Source organism: Cinclus cinclus, chromosome 4 (genome assembly GCF_963662255.1).
Source record: "Cinclus cinclus chromosome 4, bCinCin1.1, whole genome shotgun sequence".
Taxonomy (NCBI): domain Eukaryota; kingdom Metazoa; phylum Chordata; class Aves; order Passeriformes; family Cinclidae; genus Cinclus; species Cinclus cinclus.
Window position 1 is genome coordinate 23,079,661 of NC_085049.1, and position 16,114 is coordinate 23,095,774.

The window sequence follows — 16,114 nt, forward strand, 5'->3', positions numbered from 1 at the left end:
ATACATCTTCGCTCTGCTTCTGCATGGTAGTTCTTGTGCCCCTGGATAATTTTTCTGCCTACACCTGCTTTTGTGCTCCCATCCTCTGACAGGAGCTGCATTTAATTAACTAACCAGTCCTTTTCTTTTTGTTAGTTTTTATTCAGCCTGCAAGACTAGATGGATTCCAGCTCCAAAGGCACAGCTGAGGCTGTGCACTGGGAAGGTGCCAGGACTTCTGAGCTGCAGCACTGAAAAGAGGAAGTGGCAAGAAATGTCATTTGTGTTCAGAAAAGATTAACGTTCTGTTAAAAGAGCTGAGATTTTGTTTGAGGCCAGCAGCACACCTCCAGGGAGTTGGTTCAGCAGGTCACTTTAGGGACTTAGGGAAAATGTTGTATAGGTGAGAGGGAAGAGAAGTACTGTCTTTAACCTGAAACCAGCAATTCCCTTTCTCAGTCCTTCCCAGAAGAGATTCTTAACTGTGGAAGGCAAGGCATTTATTTACTCGCTCTCTCTCACTGTATTTTGACAATTTGGCTTCTTGCTTGAGTGACACAAGTGAAGGTGGAAACTCCCCAGGATGCACTTGATCCTGGTCTTGGAATGCCTGGCATAGGCTACAGTCCAACTTCTGCCTGTGTCCTGCACTTGGGATGAGGCTCCCACTTCACTGCTGTTATTTGGCAGATGTCACGGATTTGAGGTGAGATGATACCTTCATAATGGATCTGTTAGCTCATTTGTTTAATCTGATTAAAGTCTCCCAGTTACCTGCTTAGGTAAGGTAGATGGGATGAGTTGGAGTCAGAAAGATTAGGAGACCTCTGCATGATCATGAAAAGGTTGGAGGCAGCGGAAGGAATTTGAGGAGCATCATCCCTAACTCACACATAAAAACACTCAATGAAATAGGGGCCCAGGCCGTGGGAGAGGAAGAAGGGCTGCCAGGACATCATCCAGTCCTTCCCCATTCCCATTTCATTGACAGGTCTTAACCTTTTGGTACTGTAGCAAGAGAGTGGGAGGGAAGGGGCAGACAGGTTCACTTATCCTCCAGAGTCCGTCCTTGAGTAATGTCTATTGCTCTATAATAATGATGAGCAAAGTTACGTGTTGGTGTGTTGTCTCCCTGGGGACTCATCACCCAGCTTGTTGCAGTCGTTTCTTTCCTAATAGAAGAAACTGGTTGTAGGCGTAATTCTGCTGTGGTGTGTGGGAGGGAAATCTTGGGGAACAGATGGTTCTTGGTGAACAGACTCCAGTGACTAAGACCGACTCTCAAAAAAGAATTAATCTATCAAGCTGATTTGCAGATGAACAGAAATAGGGAAAATAACCATAATACAAACGCAAAAAATGAACGGTGAAGCAAGGCTGCCTGTTGTATGGTTGACAGCGGTATTTCTCTCTGGTAAAGAAATTGCTTTTTAATAGCTCTCTTATGGAAGTGATTCTCTAAGATGTTTCTTTTTCAAATGCAAATTTATTTATCACTGAGCACAAGAGGGCAGAAAACCAGGCACTCAAAACTCAGAATGGAAAAAAAAAGAATTCTGCACTAGGAGAAAATTTGCATCCACAAATTTGTGTCTGCCTTCTTGAAGGTGGAAACCATTAAGGGTGGGAGACCTACCAATACGTACAGTTGGAAGGGACAAATTCTTAACTTAAGCTCATTTCAGTCCACTAGTGTTGATAAAAATGCACTCATCCCTTAAAGGCCATGGCTTAATTATTGGTGCTGATAACAACTTTCATGACCAATACTGAACAATTTCTGAGTGGGTGGATTAAAGCCTCTCCCCATGAAACAGGTTTTCCTCTACAAAAGAAGTGTCCAGGACTGTGGGCTGCTGCTCAGTCATGAGTAATCTCTTAAAAGCTCCTTGTCAGCCATTTTGATACGCTGATGTTTCATTTTCAGGCCTACCAGCTGGGAGGTAGCATCTCAATTTTACCAGCACGACATCTGAAAGTGGTTCAATAGTGTGACCCTTTCTTATATGGCAGTATTTTTTCAGGACTTTGGTTGCTATATTGACTGAAATGGAATTTTAGGTCTGTTAGGCCTGCAGACCCAGCACAGCTCAGGGGAGATTATTTAGAAGTCCATATCTGTGGCAAACTTTTTTGGCTCAGGACTGACTGCAATATAGTAGGGAATTCCCAGCCTCTTATGTTAACCAGTAGTCCAGGATACTCTGCTGCTGCAACTAAAAATGTAGCAGACAAGGCAGAGTTTCACTTGGGTTTAATAGAAGCAATGCTAAGCAGTCTGAAACTTAAATTTTCCTTCCCTTTGACATTACAGTAAAAATTTCCATTTTTAAAATAAATTACTGTATATGTTCTAAACCATTCTTGGCTACAATAACTGATATTAAACTGCAGGGCTGAGGGCTATCCAGTACAAAACATCTTGCAGTAATGTTTCAGAAATGGAATCTGTCCTGGTGACATCATACCTAAACTGGCAAGGTTTTTTGAGCATCATGCAAGGAAATGCAGATTTCCATGGCTCCAGTACTGAACATAGATTAGCATCCTTTTGGAATCTGGCTTTAATCTTGGAGATGATTTCCTGAGCTGCTGTTTATATGGTGGCACACCACTGATCTTCATACCCTATAGGACACAGATGGCTCCAGCATTGTCAGTGTTGTATATTAGTTGTTATTTCTCTTGGTTCAGAGAGTGATGATCAGATATTATTATATAAAGTGAGCGTTTTCAGGAGATGCTTTTAGGAATGTGGGAGGGAAGGAAACACAGTGTTTTGGAGAGTCATCTCTTCCAGTGTAAAAGGGAAGGGGATATTCTTGGCTTAGTATGTTTTTACTCTCTCTGAATTAGACAAAATTGAAATGCTCTGAGTGATGAGTTGGGCAAATGATGGGGAGATAATAGATGTGCTTTTATTCCTGGAGAGAAGATGCCAAAACTGAATGCCTTTCATTTAAAAGGGGTGAGTTGCCATAAACTCACCATTTGCCATAAGGAAAATTGCATGGACCAGGATTTTCCTTGTCCTTTCCTCGTAGTTCTGCTGACCTGGTGAGCTAAAACCTTTTTGCTGCGAAAATAAGTCTGAAAGCAGCATATCTGCAGTTAGAGCAATCTCTATGTGAGATACTTGGCCATTAACTTGGATGCTGCTGGAGAATACAAAACACACATTCACCACTGAGGTACGTGCCACTTCAGAGGTTATTTTCTGCAGCTGCAGCACAACAGTATTTCTCCTTTCCTGCTTGGGCACCTCATTCAGCTGCTCAGGGGATCCTGACTCGTGGGTGATACAAAGGGTCCCAGAGACCTGGAGATTCATTGGTATGACAACCCCAAAAAAAGGTTCTGCAAAAGAAGAGCACAGAGGAAGGTGGAAGTCCAGTGAAGTATGAGAGTCCCCCCCATCACAATTGCAGCTTCAGTGGTGAAATTCTGCTTGTGCTGTCATGGTTCCCTCAGGCTGACAGGGATGACACCACGAAACAATTCCACAATCTCTCTTAGATTACAACACACCAGTGGGCTTCTCATTTTCCTGTACAAATGTGAGAAGCAGAAATGTCATGAGCTAAGCACAGAAAATCCGAGAACACCAAGATGAGTGTTTTCTCATTCTGTTACAAGTGCTTTGAAATTACAGGTGTGATTTGGTGGGTGGATGGAGACAGAGACTGACTGGGTGTGAACTGAGCATCCATCTGAAGGTGGGTTGAAGGCTGTCCCTGTTGATTGAAGGATAGAGCTGGTCTTTCAGGCTGGTGAGCCAAAGCAAGTAGCCAGCACGAGCCTGGCTCTCCCCTTCGGGGTCCAGGCTTGAGACATAACCTGAATTAAGAGATTATGATTATGTTATATTAGGCAATATGCTGCTAAGAGACTTAATAATGCAATTAAATGATAACTAATCTTAAAGCACACACAACTATAAAGCTACTAATTATCAATATAATTATAATGAATGACATCCAACTTCAGTTGAGTTATAACTCTCATCTCCCTAACCACTTCAAGTCTGTGCCCCCCTTTCTCCTCCACTGTCTCATACCAGGTCTTTTCAGATGAAGGCATGATGGAAGCTTCAGCAGTTTTTCCAGTAGGGATCTTTTTGACATCACTGTGGACTTGGATTCATCATCATTTACAGGTCTTCACATTCCGATGATAAAAAAAAAAGGCAAAAAAAAAAAAAAAGAAGCCCCGTCCTCTTTTATTTTTACCTTATTTTATATCTTCCTGGGTGGTTTGGTTTTGTTTTTTTTTTTTTTTTTTTCTCAATGTTTGGATTTTCGGACCACACTTGCACTTCATTTTCTCTATCCAAACTCCTCTCAAATAGACAGTCTGTCCCTGGTTACTTTTTCTCCTAGTTGGTCCCATTACTGCTGTATTCATACTCAAGTTTGGTGGATTTTTTCCATGCTTTTACTCAGGCAGTCTTGATTTGTATAGTTTTACTTACATGGTTTCCTGGGTACAGGTGGCTTTGAAGACTGCAACACAAAACTGCCCTGTCAGCATCCAGTTCATGCTGGTGTCATATTGTTTACCATATTCACTCACTAAGACACTTTTATTTTAGTTTTGACTCTTCTACCCAGTTCTAATTAAGCACAAGCAGTTTCTCCTCTTGAGCATAGCCTGCATAACACAGCACCAGAGTGTTTGTCACACTCTGGTTTTGTGCTCCTGCAGCTTGTTGTCCTTGAGCTGTTTTAATTGCTTTCCTCATTCTCAGAAGAAGCATTTCTCGGTGCTCCATCAGGATCTCCTTCACACACCTTATCACACTGTGGTAGCTGTACTGTATGCCCTAGAGATGCTAACTTTACAACCACGTAGTTTGGGGCAAATCTTTAAGTATTGGGTTGTTTGTTTTTTTTTTCCCCTGGGAATCTGGAAGACCAGTAGTCTACCTCTACTGACTGTAGCAGGACAGGTGGAGAAATAACCTGTAGTTCTCTCAGTTAAATACACAGTTAGGAGATAGAGTGTCGCCTCATGCAAGTAGTATTTGCAAACATTGTGTGTTTCTTACTTGTGTGGGGTGAGAGGTGCATTTCAGTACCTCGGGATGCTTGGCTGGGGTATGTTCTGTTTGTTTCTCCTCCACTTCTTATATCAGGATTTTTTCACCAGTAGATTAAAGCATTAAAGGAATTTTTAACCTCGTGGGACCATGGCCAAGGACACAGGCTCATTACTGGTAATCCCTGCTCAGACATATGGGGAGGCTTTTGTGTACAAACAGCTTTTTGTTGTTCATAGAATCATAGAATACCCCGAGTTGGAAAGGACCTGCAAGGATCATCAAATCCAACTCCTGGCCCTGCACAGTTTAACCTGGTTGGAAACATTGCTCATTCTGGTGACATGCGGTCAAGTGATTTGTTGCAGCTGAGGCATAATTAGCCCAAGTGTTCACTTTTCTGCCTTGTATGGACTGGGTAACACAAAATTAATTGTTGCAGTCTAGAGCTGGAAGCTAAAGGCAGCAAGCATGAATTCCAGCTCAGTTTACATGGATTATCCTCTTTAGTCTCCCTTGGAAGCAGTATGGGTTGAAAATATACTTGCAGAGAAAAGCAACTTTTCTCTTGATAGATGTATTGAAAAATGCATGTCAGTGTGAAAGATGTCTTGAGTCACAAATCCTGTGCTCAGAAAGTTTTAACATTCTGGCTTTAGCTAGAAGAATTAGCAAAGTGCCAGAGATTATAAATTAGGCTTGTTGATTACCCTTCAGTAGTCTCTGAGGTGCCAGAGCAAGCTAAAACCTGAGCCTGTCTTAAGGACACTTGATATGGCTTTCTTGATCCTGTTTAAAATGTGTATGTGTTTCTTTCCATACTAAAATAACTGGATTTCTCTATTGTTTAAAAAAAAAAAAAGAAAAAAAGAAACAAAAACAACCAACCAAAACAAAACAACAAAACACAGATAAAGTCCCTGCCTTAGAGAGGAACAGTCTTGCTGGGTGTGTGAAATATCATCTCTCTTGTCTTTTAGCATCAAGCCTGTTAGAACATTCTAGTGGGGTGCAACTGCAATGGCAGAGAGGGAGAGACACTTCAGAGGGTGTAGCTGAGCCATCTGTGGCAACACTCTGATCTTTGTACAGGGAAGGGAGCGACATCTGCTCCTGGCAGACGTGTTACTATCGCAGGCTGACGGGAAATGGCCCTCCTGACAACAGGTATCTTTGTTGTGAAACAAGACAACACCTCCTGCTTGATGAGACCCAAGCGACTGGAAAAGGAAGTCTGTGTGCCAAAAGGCTGCTACAGACTTCCTGGGACAGCTCTGCCTTTTCCTTACATCCAGATCATTTGAAAAAGTTCAGTGAAATGGGTTTTTTTTAATAACTTCTTGTTTTGTTTTGTTTTTACCTATTGCCAGGAATTGGTAAATTTTAAGAATGTTCATTATGGGCAGAACCAATTGAGCCAAGCATTGCTAAGAAGAAGTCCATATTTTGAATGGCTTGCAAAGAGGTTGGATTCATAGAGAAGGTTTGATCTGTGATTACAGAGGGGCTTCTGCAACCATATCCAAAAGGTTTCTATGGATTGTTCAGAGAGCTGGCCATGATCAGAGGCATTGGTTACAGTTTGTCTCCAGTAGCAGGGGTACTTGTAGAGCTAGACTGTGCTGTAAGTAGCTGACTCTATTTGGACAGATGGTTGTATCCTCTTAGAGAAATTTTAATTTCCCTAAGCTGAAGGCTCCTTGGATGGAAATCAAGGATTACTTGTAACTCTCTTACTTCCTTGCTTGCTTGGAATAGTGACACTATAGCAAATCGGTTTACAGTGATTGAGACATCCTTTCTTAGATGTTTTCATAGAATGTCAACTATTTTCTTATTCAGTGTTTTGGTCCCTCGTTCACAAGGGCCCTCATTTCTAGTAGTGTCTCTGCTCTTCCTATCAGTCTTCTAAATTGCATTAGCTTCTGATAATCTCTCAGGGATTTTCCCATTTGTTTTGTCACTCTGTTTGCTGCTTGTAGCCTGACCGTGGGAATTTGTTCACTAGTTAAGCGACAGAAAGGAAAAAAAGGCACATATTTAACAGGCTGGGATACCCCAGTTTAGGGATTTTCTTTTAAGCACCACTCAAAAAATTAAGTTGTCATGATAAAGTTAACAAAAATACATGTGGGATGACATAAGAAGGCCAAAATATTTGTGTCAGATGTGAGCACAAAAGAAACATGCTGAAACAAGAAATTGTCCTAGGTAAATCACAAAATCATAGAATGGTTTAAGTCAGAAGGGACCATAAAAATCATCCAGTTCCACTCCCTGCCATAGGCAGGGACACCTTCTACTATACCAGCTTGCTCCAAGTTCTGTCCAACCTGGCCTGGGACATTTCCAGGGATGGTGCAGCCACAGCTGCCCTGGACAACCTGTGCCAGGGCCTCACCACCTTCACAGGGAGGAATTTCCAAGAATATCTCATTTGAACATGTTGATAAGAGCAAGAGGTTGCTGAGAACAAGGTCCGGCACAGCACCTCTCCTCACTGTGACTCCTCTGTCACTTGGAGAAGGAGGTTCTCATCAATGCATTCCAGGAGCCTCATGCAAAACTTCCATCTTTAATTGATTGTACTGTTTGATGCGTCCATAAATTCAATATTCTTGGCATGAATTTCAGTCACTGAAACCAGCTGGCAGGAAGTGGTTTGCACTCATGCCAGAAAGCTTTCTTACCTTCCAAGACATCATGGTCACAGGTAGGATATCTGTTGGGAAAAGCCCTGACTTTTCCAGGCTAACTCCTCACTTGTTGAACCAGTGGCTTGTTCTTTTTTCTGGTAATCTTCTAGCATAGTTCATTCTAAAAGAGTGAATTATTATTCTACTGTACTCTTTTCCCAGATGTTCAGCTCTCTATACTTGAGTGCCCTTTCACTGCAATGTTTGAAGAACCTTTGTCTTTTATTTGAGTATCTTTAAATGTTTGATGCATTTGTCTTGATTTGTCCAGCTTCTGCTGTGTGTGACATCAAAGGATTTTTACCTCCCTTTACCCTTTTAATTAAGGTGCACTTTGGTGCCCACATTACCCTTGATCCCCTTCATGGTGATGTTCTCTGCTTTCTGCCTCAGAAGGACAGGGTGAGGAAGTGCAGGACACCCACCCTAGCCTGCCATTCCTTTGGAAGAGCTCTTTGGGAGGACACAAGTTCAGAAGACTGCATCTCGAGACTTGCCCAGTTGTACTCCTAGGAACTGAATGGCCCAGATGTTTTGTCCTTGAAGAAGAATTTGGAATTGCATCCTAGTGCTGTGTTTTATACAGTGCTGCCTCCTCTGTGTCTGTGTGACAGACAATATGCTCTCAAATGGGAAAGTAATTTTTGGTAATTTCTTTAAATATCTTTCCAAGTCTTTCTTGGTAATTTCTAACAACATCTCCAAAAAGTAGGAGTCTGTGTTTGACACAGCCTTTAGTCCTGAATAGTTATCCTCAGGAACTCAGCAAACACTCCTGAAATTCCCTGGTGTCTAAGCAAATCTGGCAGTGAAACTTTGAAGATCTGTGATTAAAAGTAATGGGTATGGAAAAGCAGATAAAGATCTCTTGTCTGCTTTCTTTAACTTTATCCTTACTGATATTTCCCAGTCCATACAGTGACTCTCAAAGCCAGTGTAATCACTTCTGCAAGGCAGGAACTGAGGAAGGGCACAGGGATCTGACTCCAGTTGTGACTGCTGACATGCTTTGGCAATTGACTCCTATTGACCCATGGCCTCGTTGGGGCATAGTTATGGAGGAGGATGAGAAGGAAAACAGTCCTAGGAAATACGTGAGAAGAAAAATTTTCAGTGGTTCCTGTAGGAAAAACTCCAAGTGTTGTCATTCTCTTTCCCTGCACTTACATCAAACACAAATTCTAATGTCAAAGTACCACCCAGGGGCACCAGGAACATCTGTGATAAACATCAGAAAACTCCTTGTTCTATCCATGACTTGTCCACCCACCTAGAGATCATGAAGAAGGCACTAGAGAGCATGGAAGGCTTTTCCATGTCTCTCAAATCCTTCACGCTCCTGTCCACAGCATGTGACTTGGAAATTCTGTGCTCCATATTCACTGGTGTGTAATTTGAGTATTCTTGCTAGAAAACAGCAGGCTTGGCCAGCAGCCAATTTTCAAGGAAACTGGCTATTCAAAACCACATCCCAAATACCTGGGTATACGTATTAGTCTTAGCTGACGGTTATTGAAACTTTCTGTCCCTCTCTTTGTTTCTGTAGTCTTCATCTTTAAATAATTCGCTGTTTTGTTTACTAGGTGATGGTGGTGGGTCCTGTATTTCCACTACATTAGCTTTACACAGGGGAAAGCAATAGCTCTGGATTGAAGCCTAAGCCATTTGTTTTTTGGTTTTTTTTGTAAAGAGGAATGCTCTGCTGCCTGCTTTGCAACTGATAAGATGATGATAAGATGATATGCTTTATTTGCCTTGAGAAGAACTGTACTTAAAAGTGATTTTCTGAAGAGAAAATGAGGCAGAAAGTGCAAAAATAAAAAGGGGGGGGGGGGGGGGGGTTGGGGGGGGGCAGGAAATCTCTATCCCAATTAAAGCTTCCTGATCTGCATTTTCACACATTTCTTGACTGAATAATCCTGGTGTTTATTTCTGGAAATCTTCCAGGCTAAAGATTAATTGTTGGCTAATTACTTTGAAGCTGCCCAACTATCTCTCAAATTTGCTACAATGGCAATTCTAAAATAGTTGTGTACCTTCCTTCCTTAAATATATTGGAGGATTTTATCAACGGCAAACACAAGTCTGATAAACCCTCTCAGCAGGACTAAACTGCACACATCAGGTGTTTTTTTAAGAGTTGTTTTCATTGAGTTGGTACCTTCAGTAGTTTAAATTTGTGATCACCACTTGTATATTTATGATGCTGTCATTGAAATCACTGAGGGATGGATGCACACCCTGGGGGGTGTTACTTTATGTATTTATACATAGGCTGTTCCCCTCCATTTGTACACCAGTGCTCTTTTCAGAAGAGGGATTTCAAACATCTTGGGTTTAAAATTGTTCCACACAGCCAGTGAACACCTTTTACTTTGAAGAAATTTTTGCCCTGATATTTTACCCCCTGGCCTGTGTCTCTCTTAGGATAAATTATGTATTTCCTTCACAAGGAGCAAGTCTTGCCTATATTCTCCTGAATCATGCTAAGCAATCTCTTCCATTTCTTTATCTGAGAGGTGGAAGCTTTTTACTTTTTTTCTTTCTTTCTTTTTTAATTGAGCTCTCTCAACCTTAATGTTGTTACTGGTTCATCGTATATGAGTTCCATTTTGTGGAAATCCTCTGGATTTTCTCAATTTTAAAGGTTGTCATACATTAATGCCTTGAAATGTTCATGTTGTGATGCAAGTTACCAATCCTCCTAGAGAAGCCAGATTTCCTATTAAACAGACCTGAGGAAAAAAGGTTGCCTGTCTTGATCACACTTAAAAACTTGATGCTTGGGTCAGTCACCAGTGCCTGATGGGGTCGAGGGAGATGCAGGAGTGCTGTCCAGAAAAGAAAGGACTACCCAAGCCTTTGAGAAGGTTTTGACAAGACCAAACTCATGCAAGCTCTTTTTGGAAAATGGACCACGGCTTAGGCACTCTATTTTTCATTACTTTGTATTTGCTTCACTGAAGATGCCTCCTGAGGAAGATGTGAAGCCTTTGGCATTTTGCACTGTTCAGTGGTTCCTTTATTTCTCAGCTGTGCTGTTCCATGGATGTGCAATTTGCCCTTTCTTTGAGGTTTTTGTATCTTTGTGGCATGGAAGAATTTCTGATTGAAGGATTGGTAGGCAGAAACCTCTCTGAATTATTACATGCTTTAAGGCAAGAGCAGAGAACACCAAGAGCTGCAGATGTGCTTTGGAAGGGAGGTCAGAGTTTAGGAGGGCAGGAGTAGAGGAAGTGTCCCTCTACATATCTATCAGACACACTCAACTAGAACATTGGGAGAAAATCCAGATGTCCTGTTTTCACATTTTTGACAATGTATGGTGGAAACACAGAGATTTGATTAGTATTATAAATTGCCTGATTATAAAATGCAAAATAAGAAATTCTCCCCTCTGTTGAGGGGCAACACAGCCCATGCTGAACTTGCATCCTATTTTCAGGTTAAAAATGAGAATAGCAGCATCGGGATGCTCAAAAAGACACTGCAGTCAGGCTAACGTTATTACTGGTTTCCCTCGGTTTCAATAATATTGGACAACATGAAGTCAAAGGCCTTTCTCTTCAGTGTAATTTTGTGGCAATTCCTGTATCCCTTCAGAAGTGCTGCTGACCTGGCCAATCTTTTCATGTAATTTCAACAGTGCATCAGGCCAGTCCACTGACGGCGTTTTATATTGGCAGATGGCTTCTAAAAAGAAAAGACAGAACAATCCTTAGGCCTCCAACAGTTACTGGGGATTTATTATTTATGCTCTTGGTGAGTTCATCAGAATTCAGAGATGCAATTATAGTTTACCTTCAGCCTAAGCATCGTCTTTATATTAAGTACTCCTTGAACTGCAGGAAGCAGTACAAAATAAACTGCATTTGTTTTGCCTTTAAATCTTCCTTCATTTCCCTGTAAAGCACTGGCAAGTCTGAACCCTTCAGCTTCCATAAAAGAAGCAGCAGACTTTGATTAAGCAGCTGCTCCCGTTATCTGATTTAATGGTGACAGTGTACTGAATGTTCCCGTGGTGCAGAAGGTTTCCAAAGCAGCATGCTGACTTGTGCACTTGCATTTGGAAATTGCCTTCATCCTTCAGAGGAATGCAGTGAATCATTGGAGGGGATGAAAAACTGCAGCAGCTGAGTGGCACGTGGTAGCAGCAGGCACAGAAGCTGGAGGGGATATTATCTGCAGTGGGAATGTCAGGAGGAGATGTGGGAATTTAACTGTCCAAGGCTGGCACTGCAGAAGTACTACTCTTACTTTATATGCCATGACTGAAATGGAGAAAGGGCTGATACATTCTTTCTCTGCCTTTGCATTATTTATGCCAAGCAAATAGAAAATAATTAATTTCGTGGCATTTTCCACCCTCTTTGCAACAGAACAAGTGCAAACTAATATTTCTGAGAGTCCCACAAGATAGCTTTGGTTTCACATGTGTTCTCCGAGAAACCTTTCCATTTTGTATCCCATCAAGATTTGCTGGCATCCCTCAGGACATGATGTGTATTTGGAGAGCCAGTGTAGCATCTTGTTGGAAAACAAGCTTTTTGCAGACATTTAGGGCTGTTGGTGCCTGGGAATTCAGTTCCTACAGCCCAGCCAGCTCTCAACAACACCTTTTCCCATTAATAACTCTCTCTAGAGATCTATTTTCTGGCCTAGCCACACTGATGAAAGATGTGTGCACACAGGTGCAGCTGAGAACAGTGAAATGGCTTTGTCTTGTCCTAACTTGGGCTAAAGTTCCATGTTTATGGATATGCAGCTGTGTGGCAGTTTAAAGTAAGTACAGAGTGTGGTGCATAATGGAGAAGGCTAATGATTCTTTTATCACCTCTTCATCGCTAAGATCCCCAAGATTTATCTAGATTTGCTTGTCAGATAAGCAGAAAGATGATAATCCCTTAGTCAAACAAACAAAAAAAATACTGCTATTAGGATCAATTTAATCTTTCATGTGTCTCTTAATATGTTTAATTTATGTCACAGAATTTCTGCTCGTACATAAGCACTAGGCACATCAAAGGCAAAAGAAACTCTAAGAAAACAAGAGGCCATGGTAGTAAAGATATTTCCAAACTTGGTGTTATTCATGTGTAGGCTACAGAGGAGGGGAGACACCCCAAAAATGCAGAGCTACTGAAAAATCAGCTGGTCCATCCAGCTGCCCCAAGGCAGGTTCAGCTGTTCCTTACCTTTCCTGGCACTGTTTATCTATACAGCTCTTAAAGGTGTCCAAAGGTGGTGTGATTCATCCTTTGTATCCCTCAGTAATCACCCTCTCTTAAGTATTAGGTGTTCTTGTCAGTAGACTTGTTACCTTGAAGGTGTGATTATCCTTTGGAATCTAGATTATACCTGTTCAGATCCCACAGCCATCCTATTGATTCTTTCTACTTTTCATGGTGTCACTTCACTCCCCCACCAACCCCCACCCCCCCCCCAAAAAAAAAAGAAAAAAGGGAAAGATCTTTTTGTACTTATCAGTTTCTATTAATTCAGTTGAAATGGCTCAGATATAATAATGCAGAAATGTGACTTGGAAAGAGCTATGGATTATACTTGTAGGGTAAAAAAATAGGGCTGGAAGATGGCTTGCGAGGCTAACCAGCTGCACACGTATTCAGTTATACAAAACTACTGGTGGCACTCAGCAGCTTCAGCAGTAGGGATTATTGAGATGCCACATCCTTCCGTCCCAAAAGCAGGTCCCCACTGGACTCCTCTGACATGAACAAAGTGATAGTAGACAAGGAGCAGCGAAGGAAGAGGAGGAGAAGGAGCAAGGCTGTGCCAAGTTCCCTTCCTCTCTGCAAGTCCTTGGTAGAACCACCTAGACTGAGTCTAATGCTGCACAGGCTTTCCCACTCCATACTCTGCCCTCCTGCTCTTTAGCTCCTGTTTTGGTCCTACAGGCAGCCCTCGAGGTCAAGTAGCAAGTGGTTGCAGGAGATGTGGACTCACAGGAATTTTGGTGGCTGAGGATCTGAGTGGTGACAGAGAAGATTCATTAATCTCTTCAGAACAATGCATTACCACCTATATTTTTGTTCTATTTCCCTTGGGAGGGAACAGGTGAATGGACTATTTTATCATGTCCCCTGTGTCCCCCCCAGACAGGAATTCTCTTTTGTGCCACTTGCATTGATTGATGTAATCAGACTGGCCCTAATCAAAGCAATCTCAGCAGCCTAATTCTGTACCTGATCTATCTCTGTTTGTGCTTCAAGGTCTTTGACAGGGTCCGAGAAGATTGCCCTAATTTCCACGAGAAGATTAAGCCTATTAATGCTGAACTCACTCAGCCCAAGCTGGCCATCAGTGCTGAAGACGAGGAGGAGCTTCTGACCCGGGTCAATGTTGTCTTCCACTGTGCAGCCACAGTTCGCTTTGATGAACCCCTCAAGTATGTCCTGCTTTTCTGTGTGTGCTGAGTGTGACCCAGGGTGCACCATGGCATTGGCCACAGCATCCCTTGCATGGCTGCAGTGCTAATTCCCCACTTCCATGTTCATGCTCCCCGTGGTTCTGCACTGAACATGCAGGGGGCATGTGCTGAAAATGCTGTGTGTGTGTGTGTGTGTGTGTGTGTGCGCGCGCGCACACGCACATGTCAAAAGGGAGCTGTCTTGGCACAGTCCCATGGGAACAGAAGGAAGAACTGCAGGACTGGGTTGTAATAAGGGAGTTAAGTATGACCTAAAACTGGCGTGGGGAAATGTGTGGTTTAAGCCATCAGGAAGATGTTTTGGCAGAGCTGGAGGCAGCTTGAAGTGAAACTGTGTTGTGTCTGTCTCTAAAGCTGGTGTTGTTAATGGCTTTTCTTTGTCACTGAGTAGCTGGAGAGGGAAATGAGCTGTGGTTCGAGAAGACAGCCCATCACAACCTTTAAAACACCCAGCTCTCACTGTAATTAACTGTTTACAATAACTGTTTACAATAAGGTTTCTGAAGGATTTCCCTTGGAAGTGCCTGTCCAGGCAGGCTTCTCCATTAAGAAAAACCAGCAGAAAATAAGTCACTGAAACAAAATTAGATGTGTAAGTGCTTATGTGCAGATTGTCCAGTGCAACAAACTGAGGTAGATGATCTGTATCGCCAGATCCTCATACTCTTTTTGAATAACACCAATACCAATCGTAATACCAGTCTTTATTTGTGCATAGGCTAAAGAGATATCCACTATGTCCACCATAAATATTTACTTTTTAGAAGAAATAACTAGAGAAACACCAGAAGGAAAGCAGCTCTTGTTATGATCTTGAGCCAATACATAAGTAGCCACAAATTTTCTTAAATAAATGCACAAATTAACCCACTTTAAAAATAAGTCTCAGTGGCATGAAACATCAAAGGGAAACCACGTTTTTAATAGGGAGGATAGCTAGAAAGAAAGTTTAAAAGGTCATCATCTTGCAGGTAGTGGAGAAACTATTTAAAGACTGATTGTATTTGACCTGACAAAATCTCTCTAACAGAACAAGGAAAATTATGATTACAAGACAAAATATGAGAAGTTCTTCAGCTCAAATTATTCCTGACTGAAGAATAAAATATATCAGATGTGTAAAAGTTTTACCTGTGTGAAAGCACAATATTGCTGCTCAGTTAAGAATTTCAAGAAGCAGCTTGATGATGACACAAATAGTTATTTTTTCAACATGGCAGAAGCTCTGGGATTACAACAGAGTATGTAATGCCAGTAGATAAGGAAGGGGCAGAATCATTGCTGTGAAGATGCTGGAGGAACAAGCAGTCGACGCACTAAATGAGTTATTGGTATCAACATGCAGTACATTTAGGGAATTCTCCAGATGGAATTCTTGAGGGCATAAATCTTAAAATCTGTGTTATATTGAAATATTAATAGATGCTGTTTTAATAGAAATAGGAAAAAGAAAAAGAACAAACCACCAGGGTTAGATGATAGTCCCTTCGAAGGCTAAAGGAACTCCAAGAAACTCAGCAGAAATCTGTGCTAGACCTATATTATGAACACAGTTGTGTTCACCACTTCTCAGAAGGAATGCAGTCAAACAGAAATGTGCATAGAAAAGTAAGTTTTGTCTGAAGGGTAGCTCAAGTAGATGTATTCATCCTGCTAGAAGGGCAGGAAAAAATAGAAATGTACAGAAAAGGCTTCTCTTTAATTGCAGCACGTAAAAAGAAAAGTATCTCTAGCTTTAGATACTGTGATCCAAATATTGATCATACTCTTTAGTTCGTGTTTTCATTCCTTTGGACTGTTTACAATTTCTCTTCAACATAATTAAGTGTTTTTAGTGTACTCTGTGCTTGATGGCATAATTCCTGACATTGTACATGTATTTGAAAGCTTCTGCTCCTGTGCTGAGCAGATGGTATATTCCTGAGCCTTCTCCCTTCTGTACAGGAAAGTGTC

General features: G+C 41.7%; 1 protein-coding gene across 1 annotated transcript in view; it reads left to right on the forward strand.

Moving 5' to 3' along the window:
* FAR2 (fatty acyl-CoA reductase 2) overlaps window positions 1-16,114 on the forward strand; it is a 57,784-nt gene that overhangs the window by 19,111 nt on the left and 22,559 nt on the right. The window contains exon 2 of the mRNA XM_062490906.1: window positions 13,944-14,119. Within this exon, the coding sequence (XP_062346890.1) occupies window positions 13,944-14,119 (176 nt within the window). The remainder of the gene's footprint in view (window positions 1-13,943; window positions 14,120-16,114) is intronic.